Source organism: Phyllostomus hastatus, unplaced genomic scaffold (assembly GCF_019186645.2).
Source record: "Phyllostomus hastatus isolate PE091 unplaced genomic scaffold, TTU_PhHast_1.1 phas_contig_40, whole genome shotgun sequence".
Lineage (NCBI taxonomy): Eukaryota > Metazoa > Chordata > Mammalia > Chiroptera > Phyllostomidae > Phyllostomus > Phyllostomus hastatus.
Genome location: NW_025333872.1, coordinates 89,401,436 through 89,428,787, shown reverse-complemented (window position 1 = coordinate 89,428,787; position 27,352 = coordinate 89,401,436). Strand labels below are relative to the sequence as shown.

Below are 27,352 nucleotides of genomic sequence, written 5' to 3'. Positions count from 1 at the left end.
GGGGGCGGAGGGGGGCTCTTGCCGCCACTGCTCTCTCGCCGCCTCTCCCCCCCGGCGGGAGCCGCTCTCAGCCTCTTTGCACTAGTCGCTCCGCTCTCTCGGTCATGTGACCTTAACGTAACCGGACAGGAAAAGCCCCGCCGCCGCCGCCGCCGCCGCGCCGGAGACACCGACCGCGGCAGCAGCGGCAGCAGCAGCAGCACTAGCGAGAGGGACAGGCGGCGGCGGCGGGCAGAGCGCGGCCAAGGCTGCCCAGCGGTGCCTCTTCCACACCCCCCGCCGCAGCAGCACCGGCGACAGGTAAGCACGCACCGCCTCCGCCTCCCGGGGCTGGTGCCCACGTGCCGCCCCCTGCCCGGGATCCGGGAAGGCGGAGGGGGGGCGGGGGCCACCGGACCTCGCAAACGGTTCCGGCAGCGACGGTGGCAACAAAGAAGTCGAATGACCCCGGTCGCGGGGCTCCGGGTGAAGGCAGGCGGAGGGCCTGGGCCACACGGGGACCCGGTTCTGGGAAGTGAGGGCAGGGGCGCCCCTGGGAGCGGCGGCGGCTGCGCCTGGCGCCGGGGCTCTGGCCGCCTGACAAAACCATCCCCCGGAGCCAGGCGGCGGCGAGTCGGCGGCGGCTTCATCCGGGGTTTTGCAGGAGGGGGAGGGGACGGAAGCCGAGAGGGCGGGCGGCGGATCGGAGGAGGGAGGGAGAAAGGGGAGGGGGCGATTCGCGTTCCGTTCCCCGTCGCCGGTCCCTCCCTTCTGGCCGCCTCCGCGAAGTGCGTCCCGAGCGGCGGCGATCGGTGAGCGTCCCGCGCTGGAGCCCCAAGAGGTGGGCCCGTCAGGTGCGTAATCCTTCTGACGCCTCGCCGCCGCCTTCTGCTGCTGCCGCCGCTGCTCCTCCGGCGGCAAGGCCGCGAGCTGCGGAAGTGGGTTTGGGGGAGGGGAGCGGTGAGGGAGGGGGAGGGGAGGGATCCGGTCCGACCGGAGCAGGCCCGGCCTCTCTGGCGCTTCTCCCAGCTGCAGCGGCTCCTACAGCTGCTGCCGCTACTGCTGCGGCTCCGCCTCCCCGCCCGCGGGCGGGGGCGCGCACGCGCGCTTCCGGCCTCTGGGTCTCGCGCTGTCTCCGGCTCTCGCGCGCGCTCTTCCCCTCTCCTTGTTTGGCCACCCTCCGCCCCCGGCGCCGGGACTGTTGCGCCGGCCGGGGCGTAGCGCACGGCGTAGGCGTCGGCATTGTGTTAAACTCCGCGGGACTTGGGGCGGGCGCGCGCGCGCACGTGGGACGGCGCAGCCTGAGTGCGTCGCCCCTCCCCTCCTTTCCTTTCAGGCCCCGGGGAATGGGGGCGGGCCGGGGTGCGCGGCGCCTGTCCCTCAGGGCCCCCTGGAGTCTGGCTAGCCCCGCCCCCTGGGTCGGGGCGGAGCAGGCAGGGCGGTGCGGCCGTTGGGCGGCTATGCTGCGGGCCGGGCAAACGTAGGCTTTCCTAGGTGCCTCGCCTGTCGCAGCCTGCTGCCGGGACAGCGGGTGTGGGCGCGCAGAGCGGGAAGTCTCGGGCTTCCGCTCCACCGGCGATGTGCGTCTCCGATAAGGCGCACAGCCACGCTGTGGTTTCTACCTGCTTTGCCTCGCATCGTGAGACTGGCGACCTGGAGCCACGCTCCCTGCCCGCGTAGTCTTCACACCCCGTAGGGCTGCGAGAATGGGAGGTCGGGGCGCGGAGGCCGCTTCCCAGCCCCTTGCTTTTTCTCTGTGTAGCGTAATCCCAGGCTATTAATATTTGAACAAGGCTGCATAGAGAACTAGTAGTACAGAAGATGCTTAGGAAGCGAGGTTTTTGTCGCATTTAGCTGGTAGTGAATTAAAGAAGGCAATAAAGAAGAAAGCAAGGATAGCAGAGCAGGCAAGAAAGTCATTGGGCAGAGTCAAAATACAGTTAGTTATTGCTATGCCATTTACTGCAAGAATTTGCAACTGCTCAACTCCTAATTATGCCTTAGGGAAATAATCCCAGGCTTTTTGCTCCCCACCCCCCACCCATCTGCAGCGTTCGCTTGTTCATCATAGAGGGAACACGCTAGTGCGTGAGTTTCAGTTGTATTCATTTTCATAGGTTGTCTTAAAACATTAAAAGTCGGAGTTACGGGCTCGCTGAACTCCAGGGTGCTGTGGGTTTCCTTAATTGGGCTGCTCTGTCCTTGCTAGGACGAACCATCTATGTTGGCCCTGATGCAACACAGGAACATCGTGTACATAGCACTAGTATTTTAATCGGAGAGGCCTGAAATTTCATTAGAAAATCAGAATTAAGACATTTTAAATCCTCATTTCTCTGATTTATTACAGACCAAAATTGTTAAAGTTTACGTTGCATTATTGGTCTCTATCCAGGGTGTTTTAACATTGTTAAAAGGTAATTTTTAAGAAGATAAATTACTACTAATACTACATTCCTTTAAACTGGGGGTTTCTCATATATGGGGTGTATATAAGTTTATCTTCTAGCCAAAGAATTAATCTTATTGAAACCATTGTAAGCTCTGAAAAGTACAAAGAAATACTATACCAGTGTCACTAAGTACCACTGATAGTCAACAGTGAAGGTGTCCTTAAAAGGTGGCAATAAACCACCACTAAAGCTTTGTTGTACAGTCCCGCTGCTTGTAAGTTTTAAAGCTTCTCTTCAAAGACAGTGTAAATAGATAGTGCTCCACAAACTCGCCTACCAAAATACTCCAACAGCAGAGAATAAACACTAGGCATGTTTTAAGTCATAGAATAAAAACGGCCATACTGACCGTTTCATTTTTATTTTAAAGATTAATATGAACTTTCCACTGCCCTCCAAGTTTTGTGCTATTGTGCTATAAAAAATTTTATGATATAATGTGAAATCTTATTCACCCCAGACCTCCAAGGATATGTACCTTGAGAACACTGCATATCCGTGCATAAGGGGATAGGCTTTGCTCAGCTTGAGAATTAATGAAATATAGAGGTAGGGACTGAAGGAAACATCTGAGGCTGATACATGACATTTGCCTTGGGATCAGCTTCTTTGGAGCTGGAGACTCTCCTGCCGTCTCCTGCCTGTCTCTCAGTTCCTCATCCCTAGATCCACTCATCTTTCTCTCAAGTAACTTTAAGACTGGGCAAGTAGTGTGGCACCAAGCTGTCACAGTAAAGGAAGAACTGCTGGTGGGCTGGAAACTCTACCATGAATTTCAAAGTGCTCCTGGCGAAAGGGCACTGACCACTTTACATACTGCTTTTGGTCTTCAGGTTGCAAAGCATGACCCTGGAAGCCTAAAAGGGAGTTGAGAATTTTTATTTCCTGTAGTTAAGAAAAGTAAACATCCTAAGCATTGGATTGAGAACATTTTAAAACATTTTTTAGGCTCACGTAAGTTATAATTTTTATTAGTAAATTAAACTTAATTAAAATACTACTTGGAATCAATAGTAACTAAGATCCAGGGTCTTTCCAATGCTGATAGGCCATTAAGAGATGGAGTCGATAGCCACAGAACGATTACTGGGAGTTGGCAGTCCAAGGCATTTACTACCTTTCTTTTTTTATGGTACAAAGGCCACGTTACAAGTCAGAGCCTGGCATCTGTGCTCAAACACATAATCCGCAGTTCACATGCATGAGGTATGTATCATGTGACCTCCTCACCTCAAGAAAGAGTCGTGTGCAAAGATAGGAATTGGGCACTTACACATAGTACTTAATGAAACAACTGTTTTTACTTTTTAAGAACTTTTAGCATATAGTTCCTTTAAATAGTGTGTGCCCCTAAGTTCTCCACCAACCAAGGGTGATCGTCAAAATGGTCTTGAGCACGATATCAAAGCATACATGTATTCTCCATTCTCCTGCACCATGCCTCGTCACCTAGATTCTCCAAACGCCCTGAGTAATTCTGAACAGGGGTTGTCTAGGTGTCGTCTGCAGTCCGTTGTGAATTCCCGGGACCCTTTCAAGGTTCCCCAAGGTCAAAGCTATTTTTATAATGATGCTGAGATGTTACTGCCCTTTTCCACTGCTGAAAAAAAAATGTGTCTGCAGTGGGAAGATCCACATCATTCAATGAGCTGATACTTCCAAATGACCAATGGATGATGTTAAAAATCCTGCGCAAACAATCCATTCCAAGTGCAAGGTAGAGCAATGAATTTTACTATCTAATAGAGTAGGAAAATATCATTCACTAACCTATTGTTACATCACACAACCTTTAAGAAACTAAAACTTGTCAGGTTTTGATGTAGTATCAAGGAATATCCACAGTTACCAGAAAAGGCTATTAAAATTCATCTTTTTCCAACTACATGGTTGTTAGGCTGGATTTTCTTCGATAATCAACCAAAACAAATATCACAACAGTCAGTGGAGAAGCAGAGTAAATGTAGAATCCAGTTCTCTTCTATTAAAGAGATTTTAAAAAATAGAAGATGCCACCTCACTTTTTGTTGCTTTGAAAATACAATTTTTTAAATAAAAATATGTTAGCACACAGTGGGATTAATGCTATTTTTAATTGAATTAATAAATTTTTTAATTTTTCAGTTTTAACTTCTAATATGGTAAATATCAGTAGTTACATTCCACATAAATAAGGAGTATAAAGGGGTTCTGATTTCAAAGAGTTTGAGAACCCCTGCCCTAAAATATTGAACTAAATTACTGAGTTAAGACTTTGAATTAAAACACAATTGGTGCTCCTCTCTGGCATACACCTAAAGGTACAGCTCAGTAAGGCTCAAGTAAGGTACCTTTAGGTGACTGTATGTTCTTCAGATTCATTTTACTAATCTTCACACAGCATTTAACAAAGGAAAGCAATCTCTACTGTGGTGGGTTATTTGAAACAAATTAGATTGGGTTTTAAATTTTGCTGTGTGCTGTTATGTAGGTTTCCTTAAAGTTGGTTTTAACATAATGTCTGTAGAATTATTACTTTCATATCAACCCTTTATTAGCCATCCATCTCTGACCTGCTTCTCCTTGACACCTTAAGCTGTCCCTGAACTGACTTCAATTTATACTCAAAAATTAAAAACTAATTTTAATATTAAGTTAGGCAAAATAGAATTGAAAAGACAAAATTTTTTACACATGCATGCTTTACAAAGTCAAAATAAGTGCAGTCGGTCAGTTTATGTCCCTCCTTTTTCTAATTGTAGAAGAGGGTTGACTAAAGAAATGTTAAAAATACATACACATCAATACCAATCTGTCACCAACACTAAATAAGATACACCTCCTACTTTGAAATACAATTTTAAAATATGTTAAAATTCAGATGACCAGGCTCATTCAAGTTTACTTTATGGGCACTCAAGTATTAATTATTAATATTACTAACTGAAAAAAGCAGGTTTGTTCATCCTGGTAAGTGGTCTAAACCGCCTGAAAGAATCAATCTTACTTGTGGGTAGTGCTTTTCTGTTATTGATGCACCCTGTGCATTACAATATTCATATATGCTTCACTTAAATAATACCAAGGACTTCAGAGGACCTTTTAGTGCTTTGAAATGGGTAGTCTAAGTGGTATTTAGTATCTGAAGAGAGCTATTATCTTTAAAAAGTGAATCATCAATTCCCACAAGTTGTTTTGGCCTCCTGTTCTTACATTGGAAGTGAAGGAAGAACTTGGGTTGTCAGAATATAGTGTGATTGCGTTTGTCCCATTCAGCTGCACCTCCAAAGGCCGAGTAGCTGAAAGATCAGCCCACACGAGCTTACGTGATGGAAGCTGAAAGCATCTGAGTGTCCGTTATCAGTGCAGGAAACAGGGGCGATCAAACCCAAAAGGATTCATAGAAAAGATCATTTACATTTGGCTCTGGAAAGTGTTTTTTCCTTATATCAACATGACAGGTCTTACAGCCTCTGAATTTACTTAAGAAGAAAACGCTTTGTACACTTACACATACATGAAGAAGACATTCTATGAAAGCCCACTTAAGTTCCATTTACATTGTTAAATGGCTGGGGGCTTTATATACATCTTCAGTTTGTGTCTGATTTTTGGCCCTTGGTGAAATTTTAGGAATGATCTATAGCAGGGTAGTGTAGTAGAAAGAGCATGAAATTTACATCCAGGGTTCAATTGACTTCTGTTTGTTTACAGTTTTAACTTCTCTGAACTATCATGTAGTGATTTAAGGATGTGACTTCGGGAGTCGGTCAGCTTCTCTGAAGACATGAATCACAGGCAAGACTTTGGAGCTCCAGACCCTTATAACAGACATGTACTCTACATCTCTCCTCGGTGTCTGTCTCTAAAGCATCTCAGCCCCAACAAGTCTGACCTAACTTCATGATCTTCCCCACAAAACTGCGTTTTGCCTGTGTTCCCTCTCCTGGCGGAGAGCTCCCCAATCGACCCAGTTACACAGGTTAGAAATGCCGGAGTCATCTTGGACACCTGGATTTCCCCCATCCTCCTCCACCTAATCCACCAGCCAGTCCTGCTGATTTTTTATCTTCCAACTGTCTTTCAAGTCCTGCCCCTCCCCTTCCTATCACCACGCCCAGTTTGTCATCTCCCCTCTCTACCACTTCTTTTTCTTTTTAATGTTACTGCTTTTAGAGAGAGGGGCAGGGAAGAGAGAGAGAGACAGAGACATCAGTTTGTTGTTCCACATATTTATGCATTCATCGGTTGCTTCTCGTACGTGCTCTGACTAGAGATTGAGCCCGCAACCTTGGTGTATCAGGATGCGGCTGTAACCAACTAAGCTACCCAGCCAGGATGTTCCACGACTTTTAATATGTCTCTCCTCACCCACCCACCCACCTCTTTTGTCACCACCACTCCAATTTAGTTACTTTTTGCACTTGCAGGCATCTGATCTCACCGCCCTGCTGGAAATCCCCTTCAGTGGCTTCTCATCACTTTTAAGATGCAAAACAAAATCATTAACCGACCTGAGTCTCCAGCCTCCTCCTGCCTCTTCCTTCTCTGGCTCTTAGCCCTAAAGCCACACTGACCTCCTTTCCATTCCTCAGCTGTATCTTCCTCCCTCCTATCTTAGGCCCTTTGCAAATGCTGATCCCTCTTCCTGGAATAGTCTGTTCCACCTGGATAACTCTTCTGAGTCTCTTATCTACTTAACTGACACTTCCTTACAAAAGCCTTCCCTGACCCCCAGCCTCCAAATCAGACCCCAGTTGATGACTTCGTATTTACTTACATTTTCTTTGATAGCTGTTATCCGAGTTGGCTATTATAAATGTGTGCGCTTACTTGATGACCACATGGAAGACTTTGTATTCTGCCTGTCGTTGCATCCACTGTGCCTGGCACCTTAGAGGCTCTCACCGGATATTTGTCCGCCTTCCCAAATCTGCTTCTTCAGCGTTCGCCCTGCATGTGGGCAAGTGACCTCACTGCGCTAAGGCTAAATTTCTTCGGGAAAGAGGATCACTGATCTTTGGCACATAAGTGGTCTTTTTTATTAATGTGGTCATTAGTAGTTATTATAATAATGAATAATAAGAAAACAATGTATCATAGTATTGAGGATTAAATGTTATGTGTGAAGGGTTATCATAAACTATAAAACACTATTCAGAACTTAATTATTAGCATGAAGAAACATGAAGTAACATTTTAAAATTGAAATATTCTTCCCAAATATAGCATACAGTAAATGGATGAGAATGTTTAGGTTAATCTAAGATCAGTAGAAGTGGAACTTTTACCCCAGGTGACCCAGCTAGTCAGAGACCAAGCTGTGACTGGAGCGCCCCCCCGCCTCTCCAAACCTAGAGTTATTAATTTATTTAACAAATACTGAACACCAGACAATGTGCTGTGCACATGCACAAAATAATAAATGATAAATAAGACTCATGCCAGCTTTCAGAAAGCATCAGGCAGACATATGTGAACTAGCTTGTTCACAGATGCCCCAGAGGCAGGCAGAGCCTCCTAATTTGAGGATCAGGGAACCTGTGCAGAGGACAGAGCTGGGGGTGGGGCAGGTGGCAGTGGTCCAGCACGAGGGTCCCAGGCCCTGTTCAAACAGGCCGCCGCTCCTGACCACACGTGGAAATCAGGTTGCCGAGCTGCCGGGCACTGACAGTGAGGCCTTAGCAGTGAGTATTGCAGACTGGGAGGACCCAGGGAGGTTCTGGGCACAGAAGATTGCCGTTCTTCATCTTATCTCAGTTCTTCCAGGATTTCCAAAGTGAGTGAAGTAACATCACTTTGTCTCTATTATTAACATGAATGAAACTGGGTTGTTTTTTTTTAATTGATGAGAGAGAGAAACATCGATACATCAGTTTATTGTTCCACTCACTTCTGTGTTCGTTGGTTGCTTCTTGCCCTAATGGGGCTGGAAACCGCAACCCTGGTGCAGGTGCATGGGGACGACACTCACCGACCGAGCTCCCCGGGCAGTGGGCTTCTGATATGCTTGGACTTCAGGACAAGTTGGGATACCTAATGATCACTTCTAAAGATTACCAAGTGGACGATCTTGTATCAAGAAAACAATTAGGACCTGGCTGGTGTGACTCAGTGGATTGAGTGCGGACCTGCAAACCAAAGCGTTGCCGGTTCGATTCCCAGTCAGGGCACTTGCCTGTGCTGCAGGCCAGGTCCCCAGTAGGGGGCATGTGAGCGGCAACCACACATCGTTGTTTCTCTCCCTCTCTTTCTCCTTCCCTTCCCCTCTGTCTAAAAATAAATAAATAGAATCTTTTAAAATAAGAAAACGATTAGGCACAACTTAATGTCATAAAGTAAGATTTTATGCTGTGCTCTCTTTGCCTTAGGAAAAAAATTGTTTCCATATGTTAAACATAGTGCCAAACTTGCCTTTCCTTTAGAAAGATATTCTGACATTATGTCCTTTCTACCTATTTGTATTTTTAAAAGTCTTCTGTCCCCACCAGATATTTGACTGTTTTATGTCTTTTCTTGGAAAATAAAGAGGGAGCCAGAGTCTCATGGCAACCCTGTTTCGAGGTTGGTTGGTTGGTTGTTGGTTTTTAGTAGGTCTGTGAAATCGGAAGGTCTGGAAACCATTAGGTTAGATTCACACTAGAGCATATAGTGCAGAGTCAGCAGGGGTTGGGTCGTGCTGGCGGGGTGAGCTCTGCTGAGGAATTTGGGCTTCGTCCCAAAAGCAGTAGGGAGTCACAGAAGGATTTTCAGCAGGATAGGAACATCGTATTTGCCCTGTGGGAACGTCGTTGTGGATGGATTAGAGGAGCTACAGCTGGAGACAGGAGATGAGGGCGGAGGCGGAGCTTAGGCGTGGCCGTGGCCTAGAGTTCAGGTTGGTGGGACGTGGGAGACTGATGTGAGGCGTGAGAGAAGTGGAGGCCTGAACGCCGAGTTGAGATTCTGGGCTTGGTCGAGGGGTGGATGATGGCGGCGCGCACTGCACTGGGCGTACAGGAGTGAGTTTGTGTCCATAGCTTTTACCGTCCTTTTGGTGGAAAGAAGGAGAGGATTTGGGTGGTTTTGCCCAGGCTGAATTCAGGGTTCTGATGGGACAGCCAAGTGAAAGCGGATTGGATCACTAAAGAGAGTCCGCCGAATGACAGTGGGCTGTGGGCCAAAGGCGGAGGACATCCGCGAAAGAGGAATCGTTGATGGAAATTAAAATAGAATAGCCAAAGGTGAGACCCAAACCAGAGTGCACTGGCCTAGAAGCCAGGAACGGACTCTGTATGGTGCCAGAGGAAGGGTATTACGCGCCGGGGAGCGGCGGAGTAAGCTACTAGTCCGTGGGGCCGGGAAACAGTGGCCCTGGGAGGCTCGGTGAGCCGCAGCAGTGCAGGGGGGTGAGCCGCTGGTGGAGGCGGGAGAGCAGACGTTCGTTTCCACAAGGGGGCGGGGGGTAGCCTCGAGCAGGGCCAGCCCTCGAGGATGCTGCATCCTCAGCCTACGCAGTATTCTTCTGCAAGGAGAGCCTCATGGGAATGATGATGAAGGGGCCGAAGTGAGGAAAGAAGATTTGGAAAAGGGCGGTGCTGTTAGCTGGACAGGGCGGGGCAGGAGCTGCCAGTGATGCACTGCTGTTAGAATCCAGGCGTGTCCCCGTCCTCTGCCCTCCTCCCTCTCACCCCTGAACCCCGGGCTCATTCACAATTGTAAGGGGGTCGGAGGGGGTATTTCTCTTCCTGAGAAAGACTTTTTAGTCTCCGAAGTAAGATTTTTCAGAGCTGATCTTTGTGGGAGTTTGCCACGTGAAGCGTGGACCTAACTGTTGTCTTCGTTTTTCCTCCTTTCGTTGTCCTCACCCCACTGAAACCCCTCCTGGGCACTTGTTCTGCCCTGGGCATCGGAAGGGCGTGGTCAGTGTGTTCCTGCTCCAGAGGCTCCACAATTGAGACACTGAAGTGACTAGTAGACCCCTTAAAGAAGAAACGTTTCACAGTTTTACCGTGGCTTCGTTCTTACGGTCGGAATAAAACCCCTATGTTGGTCCGCTCCAGGGATGAGAGGGAGCGTGCAGTTTGCTGTGTCAGAGGAGACGGTACATGTCTGTTAACACAGTACCTCCAAAGCCTCCTGTGAAATATTGTTAAGTTTGATGGCATTAAAACAAAGTTGTGTGTCAAAAATCTGTATAAAGCAAATTCGAAAGAGAACCATATTAGCAACAGCTGTGACAAAGGGCCCATGCACCTTGTATAGAAAGGATTGTATGGATCCGTAAGGAAAAAAGCAAACAGCCTCAAATAGCTCACATAAGTTAATGTGAAATTAAATGAGTAGCATATGAAAATGAATGGTTAACAGTAAATACTCCATAAATAACAGCCACTCTTCTCAAAACATCAGGGGAATAACAGCAATGTGTTAACGCATTAGAAGCTGCTGTGGGTGACAGTTGCCACCTAAAGCTGCCTGAATGGGAAGGTGACCGCCGCCAGCCCATGCGAGTACCGGACAGAGCAGCCCATGACAATCAGCTTTTAGAGGATAGATGCTGGTGTAGAGAAAAGCAGGTAGTAAGGTGGGGAAGACAGTGTTTGGGCACCATTCAGAGAAAAGTAGTGGAGACAGGCTTCTCAAGGCATGCCCTGGTGGAGGTTAGGTTAGAGGGGTGTTTCTTTAGAATCCCAGTTCCTTTGCAACCTGACACCTTCTCTGGGTTCAGCCTGAATCCATGCCTGTTTCTCTGTCTCCCCTTCCTTATCTGAGGCTCCTACCTTCTCCGACACACACACGGAAAATGCTGGGGACCTCAACTCCTGACCCCTGCCATCCATGTTCACACTTCAATGAGACCACAGTCTAGGTCTTTATACTCAAATTGCTGCACAGGTGGATACAGTTCTTGGCAGAAAACACAAAACTGGATATCCTGGATCCTTGCTTTATGACCCGATCTGTCTCTTAAAGTAGTATTCCATTTGATTCCTTTGTTTTAGGGAACACTTGCCAGTTTCTCAGTCTGTCCGTTAATCCCTACAACGGGAAAGAGAGTGGGGAGTTCCCCGGCTGAGGAAGAATTGCTGTGGGTCAGTTTCTGTTTTAAAGGTTATTGGTAACACATTCTCCTCAGTAGCTTCCGTATTTCTCAAGTTATCAATTTTTTAAAATCTGGCTAATTTGTGTGTGGTAGGCCTTTTAATAAATTAAACTTTTTATTTCAAGGTAATTGTAGATTAATATGCAATTGCAAGAAATGATAGCAGGATGCCATATGCCCCTTACCCCTTTGCCACTAATGGGGACATCTTGCAATACTGTATAGACTGACATCACAGCCAGCACGTTGACGCTGACACAGCCGAGCTACAGGGCATCTCCATCACCGTGAGGACCCCTCGTGTTTCTTTGGTAGCAGAGCCCATTTCCCTCTTGCTGCCCTCGCCCCTCTCCTACTAATCTGTTCTCCATTTCTGTAATTTTCAAGAATGTTATATAAACGGAACTGTACAGTGCATACCCTTTGGGATTGGGTTTTCCACTCAGCATAACTCACCTTCATTGTAACATGTGTCTGTAGTTCATTTCTCCTTACGTGTGAGTAGTGTTTCTTACGTGGGCATACCACACTTTTACTCACCCATTGAAGAACATCTGAGTTGTTTCTGACTTCTGACTATTAGGAATAAAGCTGCTGTGCATATCCACGTGCAGGTTTCTGTGTGAACGTAAGTTTTCAATGTCTCTGTGATAAATGTCCGTGAGTGTCCTTGCTAGGTAATATGGTTTTTACGTATTCCGTTTTTTAAGAAACTGCTAGCTGCTCTCCGGACTACCTACAGGGTTTTACATTTCCACCAGCAATGTAGGAGCAGTGCAGTTTCTCAGCATCCTTGCCAGCATTTGCTGGTGTCACTATTTTTTATTTTGGCCATCCCGATAAGTTTGTACTGAAAGCTCATTGTGGTTTTACTGATTTCTGAATCGCTGTTGTGTTAAATGTCTTTACATGTGTTTATTTGCCATCTGCACATCCTCTTCGCTGCAGGTCTCTTCAACTATTTTGCCCATTTTCCAATTCAGTAGGTTTTTTACTGTTGAGTTTTGAAAATTCTTTATGTATTCTAGATACTAGTTCTTTATCAAGAGGTTAATTTGCAAAGGTTTTCAAATTTTTCCTCCTAGTCTTGAGCTTTGGTTTGTTTGTGTTGTTTTTGTTTTTGTTTTTTTTCCATCTTTTTAACAGGTTCTCTCTCACAATGAAAGTTTTTAATTTTTTAAAAAGATTTTATTTATATTTATTTATTTTTAGACAGAGGGGAAGGAGAAAGAGAGGGAGAGAAACATCAGTGTGTGGTTGCCTCTCGCACACCCCCTACTGGGGACCTGGCCCACAACCCAGGCATGTGCCCTGACTGGGAATTGAACCAGTAACCCTTTGATTCGCAGACCAGCATTCAATCCACTGAGCCACACCAGCCAGGGCAAATTTTTATACAGTCTAATTTATCAATTTCTCCTTTTATGGATTATAATTTTGACACCAGATATAAAAGTTTTCTATCTAACCATAGATCTCTAAGGTGTTCTCCCGGTTTCTCCCCCCCCTCCAAAAAAGCTATACTTTGGTGTCTTACATTTGAGTCTGTGATCTACTTTGAGTTAATTTTTATTTAAGGTTATTTTTAGGTTAAGTTTCTCTTTTTCCCTCTTTTGCATATGGAAGTCCAGTGAGTCTAGGACCCTTTATTGAAAAGATTCTTCCGCCACTGAATTGCTTTTGTGTCTTTGTAAACAATCAGTTATGCATTTTTATGTGGGTCTGCTTCTGAGTTCCCTCCTCTGTTCCACTGATCGGTGTGTTTACCCCTCCAGAGACCACACAGTCTGGTGTAGCTTAGGTAATACATCTTGAAATCAAATACACTGATTCCTCCTACTTTACTACTCTTTTTAAAAATTGCTTTAGCTATTCTAGTTCCTTTGCCTTTACACATACACTTTAGATGATTGTCTATATCTCCAAAAAAAAAAGTCTCACATGAAGAGTATCTCTCAGCTTGCTAGATGGGATGCTGCCTGATTCGTGAATCGCTTAATAAAGCCAATTAGATGTTCCAAAAAATTTTTAACTTGGGTTTTGATAATTGTTTCAAATCTACAAATCAATTTGGAAAAGCCAAAATTTTTACTGTGTTGCATCTACCTAACTGTAAATATAATGTCTCCATTTATTTAGCTCTTTAATTTCTCTTCATTAGTATTTTATAGTTTTCCACAAACAAGTCTTATACATATTTTGTTAGATTTACGTGTATGTTTTCCAGGGGTTTTAGTGATTGTAAATAGAATATTTCTAATTTCAGGCTCCACAAGTTCAAAGTTGATGTATAGAATTACAGTTGATTTTTACGTTTATCTTAAATCCTGTGGCATTGTCAAACTCATTTATTAGTTCGAGGAGTTTTTGTACATTCCTTGGGATTTTCTAAGTAACAAGTATATCCTCTGCAAATAGGGACAACTTTATTTTTTCTTGTCCTGTCTGAGTGCCTTTTAGTTCCTTTCCTGCTTCTTCCGGTGCTGTGTTGAATAGTGAGAGCAGACATCCTTGGGAAAAAGAGTCTGAGCATTAGGTGTACTGTCAGGTATAATGTTAATCTGTGTGTCATGGGCTTTGATAAATGGTGTCTGGCTGTGGGAAGGAGCTGTCTCCTGCTTTGATGAACCAGCTCCTCTAGAGTCAGTTCTGCTGTAGATGGATTTGGGTTTGCTAGGGCTCCATGAGGAATGAAGATCTTAGAACCTGCAGTCACCTTCTAGCTAGGTGGCCTGGACTGTGTTCCTCACACTCACAGCTCTCCAAGCGCACCCCGCTTCCTCATCCCCACAGTGTCATGGATGTGCATTCACTGTCTCCTAGCCACTGCGGGGGCTGGAAAACTGCCCCAAACTTACATTCGCCCTGCCCTGCTGGGGCCCCACCCAGCACCTTAATTCATCTCTCTGGAGATTTGCATTTGAAATCCTAAACTAAAAGGCTAAATGACCCGGGGCTCTTTGCTGTCTGGAGGGCAGACTGCCTGCGTTCCTTGCCTGAGTCCTCCACTTAAACCGTCTGCGCGGACTTGGGCCAAGGGAGCCATCCCTGAAACCCGCCGCAGCGCCTCCTCCGCGACATGGGAGGCAGCCAGCTACGCTGAGGGCTTTGTGAAGACTGAATGAGTGAACCGAGGGAACGTGTTTAGCAGTGCCTGGCATGTTACCTGTGATCGTTACTATTGGTGACTATAAGGACACACACTTGTTTATGAATCATCTTTCTTAAAAAAAATTGTTTGCTTTGCAGATTTTTTAAAAAATGGATTTGGCCAACCATGGACTTATTCTCCTGCAGCAGTTAAACGCTCAGCGCGAGTTTGGTTTCCTGTGTGACTGCACGGTTGCCATCGGCGATGTGTACTTCAAGGCACACAAATCAGTTCTTGCGTCATTCTCCAATTACTTTAAGATGTTGTTTGTCCATCAGACCAGGTAACTAACGTGGGTGTGATAATCTGACGACTGCAGGCTCCGCACTTCCGGGGCCCTCTGTCCCGCTGACGGGCCTCACTCCCTGTCCCTGGGCTCCCGGGCTCCCCGTTTCCTCACGACCTCACTTGTGCCCTCTCACTCTTGGTTACTCATCCTTCCAGCAGCACTTAGGAATGATGGGCCTTGGGGCCCCAAGCAGCGCCCCCAGGGACCCTCACCAGCGTCACCTACACGGCCCGCATCCCAGATCAAGTCCATCAGGAAGCCAGCTGCAGCCAGACCCCATTAATCTCTTCCTTTCCCCAATCCAGCCCCACCCTGCCCCACCCAGAACCCCCCCACCCCACTTCCAGTATTTAGCCTTGTCTCCTCCTCTAATGAGAAGACTGACCGCGTTGATTCCCCCAATCTTCTTTTCTCTTAAAAATGACTCAATCTCAGTATCTTGACTTGGCTTTTTCTTCCCATCTCTCTTGTCTTGGAGAAAAGGGCCCCTCAGTGTTTAAGGAAAAGAATCTTCCTCCTGCACCTTAAGGGCCCAGATTCCACCCCTCAGTTTCCATTGTGATTTTATACTTTGAAGCCCCTGCCCCCCCCCCCCAGCCTGAAGAGGCGGCGCTCCCTTACACGGCTGTCCACCTGAGTTACGGCTGTCCACCTGAGTTACGAGCTGCGGGGCTGCTCCCCTCCGTCTGACTACGGAAATGCATCAGGGTGGTCTCAGCCCACACTTCCTACCGTGGGCGCTGCGGGCGCTGCCCGAAATCCGTCCGCAGAGGTCACCTCTGCCTCAGAACCACTGTTCTGCTCTCAGCCTCTGTGGGCCTTGCCCTCTGCAGCCCTTGCTGCTGGTTTCGTCCTTCTTAAGGATCAGTGTCTGCATTTGATCGCTCTGCGCGTCCCACGCTCTCTGCCCCCGGTGAGTGTTGGTGGGCGCCGCTCTGGACTGTGCACGCTCTCTTGATGGGTGTGCACCGTTTCCGGTCTGGCCTCTGCTGGAAACCGGTTTACAGCTCTGACCTTGATCTTTGTGCTCCTCCCAAGGCCCCAGGCCGCCTGCCAGAAGATTACAGTGTACTTCCTCCTTTATCTCATTCAGAAACTGAATTACGTCATGCCTGAGGTTCCTCCTAGCTTCCCCAAATTTTTACCTTTGAAAAACTCAAACTCTCCTTAAATTCCGTCTTGTCTGTTCCCAAATCAGGTTTTCTTCAAAATACCTTTCATATAATCCTTTCCTTCCCCTTTTCATTTCCATTTCCTAATCATTTCCACATTACGGTCAGATTAATATTCCCAAACATTGCTTTGATTGTAGTGTCCCTTTGATCAGACACCTACTAGACTGTGCCATTCCTGTAATCGGAAACCTAGAGTGCGCCCATTGCTTATCAAAATACTGTACAGGTTTCCTTATTTCGCCTTTCAAAGCCCCACAGGCTTGAAAGCCTGCCCCCTTCTGGCCTGAGCTCCACCCCACACCTGACCCACACTTTGCTGGTATTCTGCCTGCCCACTAAGTCCCAATTCGCCTCTCCATGACCCCTGCCCAAACCGAAAGGATCAAAAGCTATCTCTTTCTCTCTCACCTTTCCTAGCCCTTTATGCCATTTGTAAGACCGATCCATTTTCCTTTTGTTGGTGTTACCTGTGTGCTTTCCTCCCCTCCTCATTTGTATGATTCTTGAGGGCAGACATTAGGTTGTACAAATCTTTGAACTCCATAGTGTGTAGTTCAGGTATTTGTACCTGATAGCCACTTGATATGCTTTATCCTGTGGCCCTAAGGTCGCCCCCCGCCCCCTTTTACCTCATGCTCAGATACTTCATGCTCCTGAGACTTCATAGCTGATGTATGCTTGGAAGCCCCAACACACTGAATTAAACCTGCCTTGGAGAAGATTTTAATGTTGAGGAGTAAAAGAACACAGTGACTTCTAAATAGGTGCAGGGAACTTATCTTAAGTGTCGGCAGCAAGTAAAGGACTTTCCAACCAGGGAGTGTGACATCCCAGGAGATGGTAGTCCCAAGTCTGAACTACAGCGTGTTACCGCACTAGAGATGGCACATGCCATTTGGGCTGCCGCCCAGTGGCCTTGCCCCCTCACTGGGACAAAGCAAATACTGGGTGAAGACCAGAGACATGCTTTTAAACCAGTACCTTTTTTGGAGGCCACTAAGAATTGCCGCCTGGCTACTTGAGAGAGAGGGTGAGAAGATCCTCTTTTCACACTTATCTTTGCTCTGAGTGTTTGGTCTGTAGTTACCACTAGGTGTCTCTGTGCCCCGTATGCTTTTCTAAGGGCTGCAGACTTGCAGCTCTCAAAAATAAAACTAAGATATAGGCCTTGCTAAGTACAGCCTCTCACGGTGGCTTACATTTGAACATCTTTATTTTCAAAGTTCTTTAAGCCCATCTTAAGATGCTAGTGAAGGAAAAACTGAAATTGTAAATTACCGTGGAGGTGTGTATGAAGGGACTTGTAGCTGTGCTAGAGCTGTTTTTCCTGCAGAAAGGAGCTCTGTCAGGCAGACATCTGCAGATCAAGCCACTTGGGTATAATTGTATGTGGAGAGCTATGTTCTTCCTGGAGGACTTGGAAGGGACTGAGTGGCCCATAGCGAGCTGAATGATTCAGAAAGGAGGTCAACTGCCTGGAAGTGAAAGCAGTCAAGGATGGAGATGGCTAGAAGCAGACACAAGGAACTTCTTAAAACAACTTTTTTACATGTTCATGTGCGTGTATGTGCTTCTGCTTTAAGGGGGAAAAAAAGTATAGTGAAGAAATGGAGATAAATTGGTGCCTGGAAACCACCCTGGGCCCTGGCAGTTACCCCTAGGGACCCTGTCTTCCTCTCCCTGGAGGTCTCTCACCAGCTCTCCGGGGCTCCTGGGAACCCTTGTCTTTCCAGGCCTGGCTGAAGTGTGGACTGGGGCCTCCCCAGCCCCATCTTTCCTTTGCCATCAGGGAATACACAGTGTTCTTGAAACTTGGAGATGTGCTCTGTCCAGGCACACCGGTTCACAGGCTGTAGACAAAGGACAGCCTGCACAATAACAAGTGAGAGGAAATGACAAAACTTACGACAAAGTTCTTATGTAAAGGGGCTCCGCTTGGTGCCCCGCAGGGATGCTGATGAACATAGTCCCAGTTTTGGATTTCGGTCTTTTCCGTTTCTTCCCTTGGGGGGGCAGAAGGGCTCACTAACTCCAGCTCTTCCTTCTGCCTGGAGGAACAGTTCATCCTGGCAGAACACAAGGTGCCCTGTCATCCCCTGGGGATGCTTTGCATCCCTAAAGGCCTGCGGTTTCCCAGTTCACCGGGCCTCTGCCTGGCACTGGGAAGATCCCTTCTGGTTATGTCTTCACTTTGGGGCTGATTACATTGTTAGTGTATTCTTCACCACATGTAATCTCTGAAGCTTATCCTGAACATGGAACTTCCCCAGAGCACCAGAACGTGTTACAGTATATACATAAAATACTGTGGGTGCTCACCTCGTAATTAATGGGAAGAACACCTGTATCTGCATTCCTCTTTCAGGGAATATAAATATATAAAGGACTATAAAAAGAGTCCAAATGAGAATGTGAATGATCTCCATGTCTTTCTTTCTTGAATAGAGCCATGCTAAGTCTTCCCCTCTATTCTGTCAAAGGATGCCAGTTTTTATGCTTGTCCTTTATTCTTCGGCTGTCGCAGTTTGTAGTCGCATATTTTTCACATAATTGTTTGTATGCATTTATCAAAATATATTAGTATAGTAATACAGTAATTATTCAAATCTTTAAATTCCAATTAGTTACTTTTTTCCCTTTTTCAATAGCATAAAACATTAAATTTAGAAGAGCTGAGTATACTGTTAATATTTTAGCATATGGAAACTGTTAATATGATAACACAGGTAAAGCAGACAAAAATAGTTACAATAGTAAGAAGTAGTATAATAACAAATGATTATTTGTTAATCATTTGGTCAAGGTGGTGGCATAAGTAAATGCAGTACTCAGATCCTCCCACGGCCACATTAGATTTATAACTACAGAATGGCCATCATTCAGAACTATCTGAAATCCAGCTGAACAAAAGTCCTACAACTAAAGATATAAAGAAGAAGTCACATCCAGACTAGTGGGAGGGGTGGAGATTCAACACCCGCTGGACCCAGACCCCACGCGTGGCACATAAAACTCAGGATGGGTTACCTCAGTAGTGGAGGTCCCCCTTGAGGGGTCCCAGGCCCCAGAGTCCAGGGTTTCAGTGTCAGGAAGAAAAGTCTCATAACTTCTGGTTGTAAAAACCAGTGGGGATTGTGGCTGATGGAGACCAAGAGCTGGAGTCCCTCAGGTGTTCTTAGAGGGCGCTCCAATGGACTTGTACACAGACTCACTCAGTTAGACTCACTCCCTCTGAGCCGGCACTGGGACAACCGCTCAAAAGGTGCCAGGGACATTCAGGGAGGAACCAAATTGTCTGGCATCAATGTGACAGCTGGGGGGTCAGCTTTCTCCCAGACAGAAGTGCTGGCAGAGGCCGTTGCTCCTTTTCTGAGACCATATCTGGTAGGTACCATATCTGAGTCTCCATCAACCTGGCTATCACTGTTAGCCCCGCCATAGTGATTCACTACCCAATGTGTGGGCCCAACGCAAACTATTCCCATTGGCTTTTCCATGCAAATGGTCTGTCTTGGCGCATGCTTCAGACTTCCCTAAAACCTCACCAAAAAAAGGAGCATCTGGCCTCTGCGTGCCCCATACCTCTCAATAAGTGGCCCCAGGCCCAGCACTAGTACAGCTGGCCTTGATTTGCAGTTTAGCCTCTCCCGGGTACCTCCAAAGCCAGCTCAAATAGCAGCCATCTGCAGGTTGCTTTGTAGCTCATGCCAGGAGGCCCTGGGCAGAACACAGGCAGTGGCTGACCCTCACTTGGGGCCTGCACAGGTAGGAGGCCCCAGAGCCAGCACACCACCTGGACAGACTCAGCAGGCACCCGAGTCCCACTGAAGTAAGTTCTGCTCCGTGGGGTGGGACCCTGAACAGCTGATCCTCCACGGTGGTCCCTGCCGATCTTTGCAGTCAATCGGCCTGGGAGGAAATCCCTTGCATAGATGTGCCAAAAGCATTCGAGTTTCAGCTAGGCCAGAAAATGTTCACAGCCCATGTGGTGGGAGTAGAGGAGGAGCACACCTGGAATGCCTAGCTCAGGTGAACAGGAGGCTGCGCCCTTGGACCCCACAGGACACCTCCTACATGAGGCCACTCCACCCAGCCTGGGAGACACAGCAGCTCTGCCCAACACATAGAAACAGACACAGGGAAGCAATCCAAATGAGACTAGAGAAACAGGTCACAAGTGAAAAACAAGAGAAACACTAAATGAACCGGAGGCAAGCAAATGAACAGATAGAGAGTTCAAAGCAGTAGTTATAAGGATGCGCAGTGAACTTAGTGAGAATTGCAGCAGCATGAAAAAGGACACAGAAACCATAAAAAAAAAGGGTTAGAAATGAGGATACACTAACTGCAATGAAGAATGCTTTACAGGGAATCAACAGTAGAGAAGATGAAGCTGAGAATTGATTCAGTGATTTGAAGTATAAGGAAGCAAAAAAAAAAAACACCCAACCATAACAGCAAAAAGGAAAAGAAAAAGAATCCAAAAACTGAGGATAGCATAAGGAGCCTCTGGGATGACTAGAAGGGTACCAACATTTGCATCGTTGTGGGTGCTAGGAGGAGAGCAAGAAACTGAAAACCTATTTGAAAAAAATGACAGAAAACTTCCCTACCCTGTGAAGGAAATAGACATTTAAGTCCCAAACTAGATGAACCCAAAGAGGCCCCCACCAAGACACATCATAATTAAAATGCAAAAAGGTGAAGACAAAGAATCTTAAAAGCAGCAAGAGAAATGCAGTTAGTTACCTACAAGGGAGCTCCCATAAGACTGTCAGTTGATTTCTCAACAGAAACTTTATAGGCCAGAAGGGGTCGGCAAGAAATACTCAAAGTGACAAAAAGCAAGGACCTACAACCAAGATCACTTTATGCAGAAAAGCTATCATTTAGAATGGAAGGACAGATTAAGAGCTTCCCAGACAAGAAAAAGCTAAAGGAGTTCATCACCACCAAACCAAAATTATATGAAATGTTAAAGGGTCTTCTTTAAGTAGGAGAAAAAAGATCAAAACCATAAACAGTAAAATGGCAGTAAATACATAAGTATCAACAATGGAATCTAAAAAACAACAAATGAACAAGCAGAACAGAAACAGACTCATAGATACAGAGAACATTTTGACGGTTGCTAGGTGGGAGAGGTTTAGGGGGAGTAAAAAATGTGAGCGGGTTAAGAAGTACAAATTAGTTGTTACAGAATGGTCATAAGGATGAAAAGTACGGCACAGGGAATATAGTCACATTCTAATTACTACGTATGGTGTCAGATGAATACAAGATGTATCGGGATGATCACTTAGTAAGTTATCTAATGTCTAATCACTGAGGTGTACATCTGAAACAAATATACTGTTGAATGTCCACTATACATGAAAAATGATTTAAAATAAAAATATTCAAAAATTAATTTTCACAAGTTTTGAAAAAATGATAAAATCTGAAGACATTTAAAGAAGGAGTCTTTGGAGTTGAAAATGCATTGTCTATACAGTATATTCAGGAAGTGGGTGCTAGCACAGGCCCCATAATATGCAGAGCTATATCTCGCTGGTAGCTAATGATGCAGTGAAGCTTCCATCATTGCTGATGGCCCGGGAAGAGCTCTTAGGAACCTCTTTGCCTACCGCTGCTTGAATCAGTATGCCTTGTCTGGAATGACGCAGACGCTGAAGTCTAAGAGTTAGAAAATCAGCAGTATCACAACTGCTTCCGAATGCAGTCCAGCAGCGCTGGGAAGGTGATCCGACTGCACTAGGGCTGGAACGCAGCTGGCCCTCTGTTCGCACCCCTGCAGCGCCCGCCGCCATGGTGGACGTAGGTCAGAGAACACAACAGACTTAGGCTTATTTTTCTCTCACTTTTGTTGTCTTGCTCTTAGGCACTTGTGCATACTAGTCTGGCTCCCCAGGTTGTTGTACAAATGAAGAAACTTTCTAATCAGGTAGATTGTTTGACTCCCCTTAAAAGATCTCGTTACTGAGCTCTGGATGGCATTGGGGTCAATAAAGAATCGTAGGCTTTTAGCCAAAAGATGTGCCAGGTCAGTGGCTCCTAACCATCCCTGACTCGCAGGCCTCCCAGACTGATAGAAAGCGAGGGGTCCTCTCCATAAAACACAAACTTGATACAGTTTTACATAAATTGCTAGGTGAAAAACTGCTTCAAGAGTGTATGGGTTAGAATAGCACATCTGTTTCACATGAACCTCTCTTAGTCCTGTAAAATACATTTACAGTATTTCTCTCTGTTCCTAATATAGTTAACGTTAAATTATATAGATTCCTGTTGTCTTCTTGAGTATCCCACTCCATTTCATTCAACTTTCAGTAAGAATCGGGAAGTGTCCTTGTTTCATTTGCCTTTTTTTAAAAGTGCCTGTTTTGTTTTTCTTCAGGCTCAATGTTATCATTTGAGACCGGGATTGGCATTGACTGACAGACTTTTTACTTGTTTCTTGCAGTGAATGTGTCCGTTTGAAACCAACTGACATACAGCCTGACATTTTCAGCTATCTCTTACACTTGATGTACACTGGGAAGATGGCCCCTCAGCTGATTGATCCTGTGCGACTGGAACAGGGGATCAAGTTTCTCCACGCTTACCCTCTGATCCAGGAGGCTAGCCTGGCTAGCCAAGGAGCCTTCTCCCACCCTGACCAAGTTTTCCCGCTGGCTTCTTCCTTGTACGGCATCCAGATTGCAGACCATCAGCTGAGACAAGCCACCAAGATCGCCTCGGCCCCTGAGAAACTCGGGCGAGAGCCCCGGCCCCAGACCTCCAGGATGAGCCAGGAGCAGGCGCCCGAGGCCGCACAGCTGTCTCAGCTGGCTTCAAATCTGACCCAGGTGAACCGGACACATATGACTCCCTCGGACCCCCTGCAGACCTCCCTGTCTCCAGAACTCGTTTCCACTCCTGTCCCTGCCCCTGCTGCCGGGGAGGAGGCCAATCTGGAAGCCTCTTCCTCCGACGAGCAGCCCGCGACCCTCACCATAGCCCACGTCAAGCCGAGCATCATGAAGAGGAATGGCAGCTTCCCAAAGTACTACGCCTGCCACCTGTGCGGGCGGCGCTTCACCCTCCGGAGCAGTCTGCGGGAACACCTGCAGATTCACACCGGCGTGCCCTTCACGGCCAGCCAGCCCGGAGAAGGCCGCGTGCCCCTGTCCCTCTGCAGCAACGCGGCCGACCTCGGGAAGGACGCCATGGAAGTGCCTGAGGCTGGCATGATCAGCGACAGTGAGCTGCAGCACATCTCGGACTCCCCCATCATCGACGGGCAGCAGCACTCGGAGACGCCGCCGCCCTCGGACATCGCGGACATCGACAACTTGGAGCAGGCGGACCAGGAGAGGGAGGTCAAGAGGCGCAAGTACGAGTGCACGATATGCGGGCGCAAGTTCATCCAAAAGAGCCACTGGCGGGAGCACATGTACATACACACGGGGAAGCCTTTCAAGTGCAGCACGTGCGACAAGAGCTTTTGCAGGGCCAACCAGGCCGCCCGGCACGTGTGCCTCAACCAGAGCATCGACACGTACACCATGGTGGACAAACAGACCCTGGAGCTCTGCACGTTCGAGGAAGGGAGTCAGATGGACAACATGTTGGTGCAGACTAACAAGCCCTACAAATGCAACCTGTGTGACAAAACGTTCTCGACTCCCAACGAGGTGGTCAAACACTCGTGCCAGAACCAGAACTCGGACGTCTTTGCCCTGGACGAGGGACGCTCCATCCTCCTGGGCGGCGGGGACTCCGAAGTAACGGAGCCCGACCACCCCGTGTTAGCGTCCATTAAAAAGGAACAGGAAACAGTGTTGTTGGACTGAGCGTCGCTTACCTTTTTAAAACTGTCGTTTTTACGGAGACTCTCTTCCTTCCCTTTCCCTATGCAGAACTGTAATTCTATGGCATGATACAGACAGGTCCCTGGCCCCTCCCCCCTCAAGGCTGTGTGCATTATAAACCTGGAACATTTCCTTTGATTCAGGGGATATCAGAAAGGAGATAGTCAGTAGTCCTTTCCAACTCCAATGGATTTTGAGTTTTAGATTATTTAAAAACATAACTTGGAAGTAATGAAGGGTATAACACAAAACAACCGGAATGCAATTTGGTAAGCTAAAATTATGACCTTCCCTGGGTAGTGTCTTCCTTCTCAGAGGAGCAATGTCAGAAAACGCAGCATGCTTCTTCGAGACACAGCTGGGCTCTGTACTATGCAAAATCTCGGTGTGGCAAACCCTAAACCCCAGAGGACGTTCTCAGCATTCATCCTCCAGGTGTCTTATGTCAGAATGCATCCTTTGAGATTATGTCCAGTCAAGGAAAATCATTAGTTAGGAAACTTACTTGAACAAAACACGGAGAAAAAGTAATAATGTGATGGCAATCTTAATTTTTGGGTAAAACATGACAAGCTGTGAGTTTGTGTGTTTGTAAGAGAAAATGTGTGGATACTTACTATAAACAGGTGAATTAATGCACATGCCTTATCTAATTGCTGGCTTCTTTCAAAGGTGAACAACAAGATACTGTATTTTCATTTTCGACAAACGTGTTGGTTTTAAAAATCAGATTTGAAAGTGCTGTTCAATAGACGGTTTTTCTGAATAGAATTGACATGCCATTCTCGCAGTTGCCAGCGGTAAATTTGTTTTAGCCCCAACCTGCTGCTTTTAAATCAGTGTGTCTGCCACAGGAAGGAGGATACAGATCGTAGAGGGGAAGTTGTGAGCAGGACCTGTGGTAGCTTTAATGGTTTTAAAAATTAATGCTCATAGTTTACTGGCAACATCCATTGAAACATCAAAAAATGGCAAAGAGAAATCAGGACCAAAAAACAATTGCATTTGGGGGGGAAAAAAACGGGACTGTGATATTTAGTCCAATTTTTTTTGGTAACACCTGCAATTTCCTCTATTGGCCTGAAGCAGTAAAATCGTCCCTGTAGTCTTCCCTTAGGCCAGTGACAGACCGGTCTCCCGGGACAAAACAGAAGCCAGAAACGCGGACCGAAGGGGAGAGGGAAGAACGGTTACTAGCTGTGCTGTACGTGTATGTTAAACTGACTGTCCCGTCACCCCATCTCATGTATAGTTGAGTTCTCAGATTTGTAAGTTTTTATACATGCCTTCATTGAATAAACATTTAATTAAATGGGTATATGATTTGTATCCATGCATTACTCTGTCAACCCAAAACGACGCGAGGAGGGGAAGTGGAGAGAGAGCATGGCCCGTGGAGCCACTCCCTTGCCCTGCCTCCTCTCCTGGCTGCAGAACTTGGGTGGTCTCCTGACCTGAATGGCGTTCTCCATGTTTTGAACGGAAGACGTTGATAACTGCGTCGGGTCGTGACACGGCGTGACTGCAACGCATGAGCTCTATGGGGAGATGCTGGGAAGAGCCCAAGTGTGAGCAGGCACAGGTCTGGAGGTGGTGTCACCCAGCTTTCTTTTACAGGGAAGGAGAAGAGGCCAAGGGGTGTTTGCCCAAAGATGACACAAACTCCTGCTACATAAACCTAGATTATTCAGTATTGAGTGGTTTCAACTGTGTTCTCACTAGAAACAAAACCCAAAAAACCTATATTCACATCTCCCAACTCAGATGCAAGTCTTGTGCCAAGGTGCTTCTCTGAATGTCTGTGAGAGGGGACATCGGGGCCCGCCTCCACAGCCCTCCTCACCACCTCCCAGGCTGCCTTGCAGGGATGAGGGATGCAGCCAAGGGGCAGGGGCTTGAAGAGTAGAAAGCGGTGGGGACCACAAGAGATCTGGTGGGGGGGGGGGTGCAGGGCAAGATGCTGGCCTGCCCCCACGCAGCCCCAGCAACTCAGTCAAGCGGAGGGACAAGCATTGTGTCCAGCTACTCGTTGTGTGTGGGGTGCAGGGGCCTCAGCACCAGCCTTCAGACACTGTGTACCGCAAAACGCCAGCTCCTCCCAAAAGAGCGGGGTACAGAGAAGGAAGCCCACCCAGCCTTCCCTGGGATGCTTTGTGCCTATTTAATTAATCCAAGAGGTTGCACATTTTCAATTCGTTCTGAGTTTCTGATGCTCCCAGTTTAAACAAGCTTCAGAAGTTTCAGTTGACGGTATGAGCGAACACCTGAGTTTTGGAGCTGTCATTCTTGTCCTAGCCTTCACTAATGCCTCCGGTTCTACTGCTTTTCCTTCCGCAGGGGAAACCATGGCCGGTGACGCACTCACTCAGCAAGTATAGCTAAAACGTCGATTCCATCAAGTACCGGAGAGATGTGTTGTACCGTAGAATTTTCCAGTAACACTGGTAAATAAGGCAGCTCCGGATAGCGACACAAGAAGGTACAGTGGACACACCTCGTGAAAGCCATAGGGACTGGACACCGTTGTGTTTTGCTATTTCCCCTTCTAAGAAAGGGAAAGAGCAGAGGCATTCAGAACGATCACTTCGGTTCCAAATGTCAGGCTGTGGTCGCACAGTTCAGGTGAGACTCCCAATTGCTGTGTTGAAAAGCTGCAGGCACTTGGAAGGGTGGGCGGGAGCAGAGTGTGTTTGTGCGGCCGCACCTCCTGCAGTCTGGCTGGGGTGTGATGGGGCGGTGGAGCTCTGTCTTCAGGGGTTCCCTGGGGATGAATTCAAAGTTTTTTTTGCATGGGCAGTGTAATGGATTGTCACTTGTTCTCCAGGTGGACTGCGTTTTCATGGCAATTCTCAGGGCCCTCAAAATACCTCAGGTGCATTTTGCTTTGTTTCAGTCCTCCAGTTCAGTCTACGACAAATTATTGGCAGTTAAACAAAATTCAGGCATACAGATTTTAAGCGAATAAAAAGTTCATGATCTTACGAAACATCAAGTAGTCTGCCTTCTCTAAAACTTGCTCCTTCAAGTCAACCGGAGTGTCAACTAAACTATTAACAGCTCTAAATGAAATAAAAATTAGACTGAGAATCTTTAGTGCAAAAAATATATATATATATGGACCAGGATGCAATGCTATTGTGTCATTTCATTCTCCTCGGGAAAGATCAAAATAGTTTTGAACATGAAAAGTTGCCCTGGCCGGTATAGCTCATTTGGCTGGAGCATCATCCCATAAACCAAAAGGTTGTGGGTTCAATTCCCAGTCCAGGCACATGACTAGGTCTGGCCACTCATCAGGGTGCGTACAAGAGGCAGCCAACTGATGTATCTCTCCTTCTCTCTCTTCCTCCCTTCCCCTCTCTAAAAAAAATTGCCCAGCCTGTCCTTG

General features: G+C 46.9%; 1 protein-coding gene across 2 annotated transcripts; it reads left to right on the top strand.

Moving 5' to 3' along the window:
- ZBTB2 (zinc finger and BTB domain containing 2) lies at nt 1-25,280 on the top strand. Of its 2 annotated transcripts, none has more exons than XM_045844243.1 (3): nt 1-300; nt 14,746-14,930; nt 22,575-25,280. In XM_045844243.1, exons 2-3 carry the CDS (start codon nt 14,758-14,760, stop codon nt 23,944-23,946), a joined length of 1,545 nt encoding a protein of 514 aa, XP_045700199.1. In that variant the 5' UTR covers nt 1-300; nt 14,746-14,757; the 3' UTR covers nt 23,947-25,280. The 2 variants fall into 2 exon arrangements, with proteins under 2 accessions (XP_045700199.1, XP_045700200.1); XM_045844244.1 differs by lacking the exon at nt 1-300 and adding an exon at nt 367-833.
- Nucleotides 25,281-27,352: the final 2,072 nt, after the last annotated feature.

What these genes read in the sequence shown, in the direction of transcription:
- ZBTB2 (XM_045844243.1), top strand. Translation starts at nt 14,758, where the DNA reads ATGGATTTGGCCAACCATGGACTTATTCTCCTGCAGCAGTTAAACGCT. An exon ending in TTGTTTGTCCATCAGACCAG is followed by an intron (nt 14,931 to 22,574) that starts GTAACTAACGTG and finishes TGTTTCTTGCAG; the next exon opens with TGAATGTGTCCGTTTGAAAC.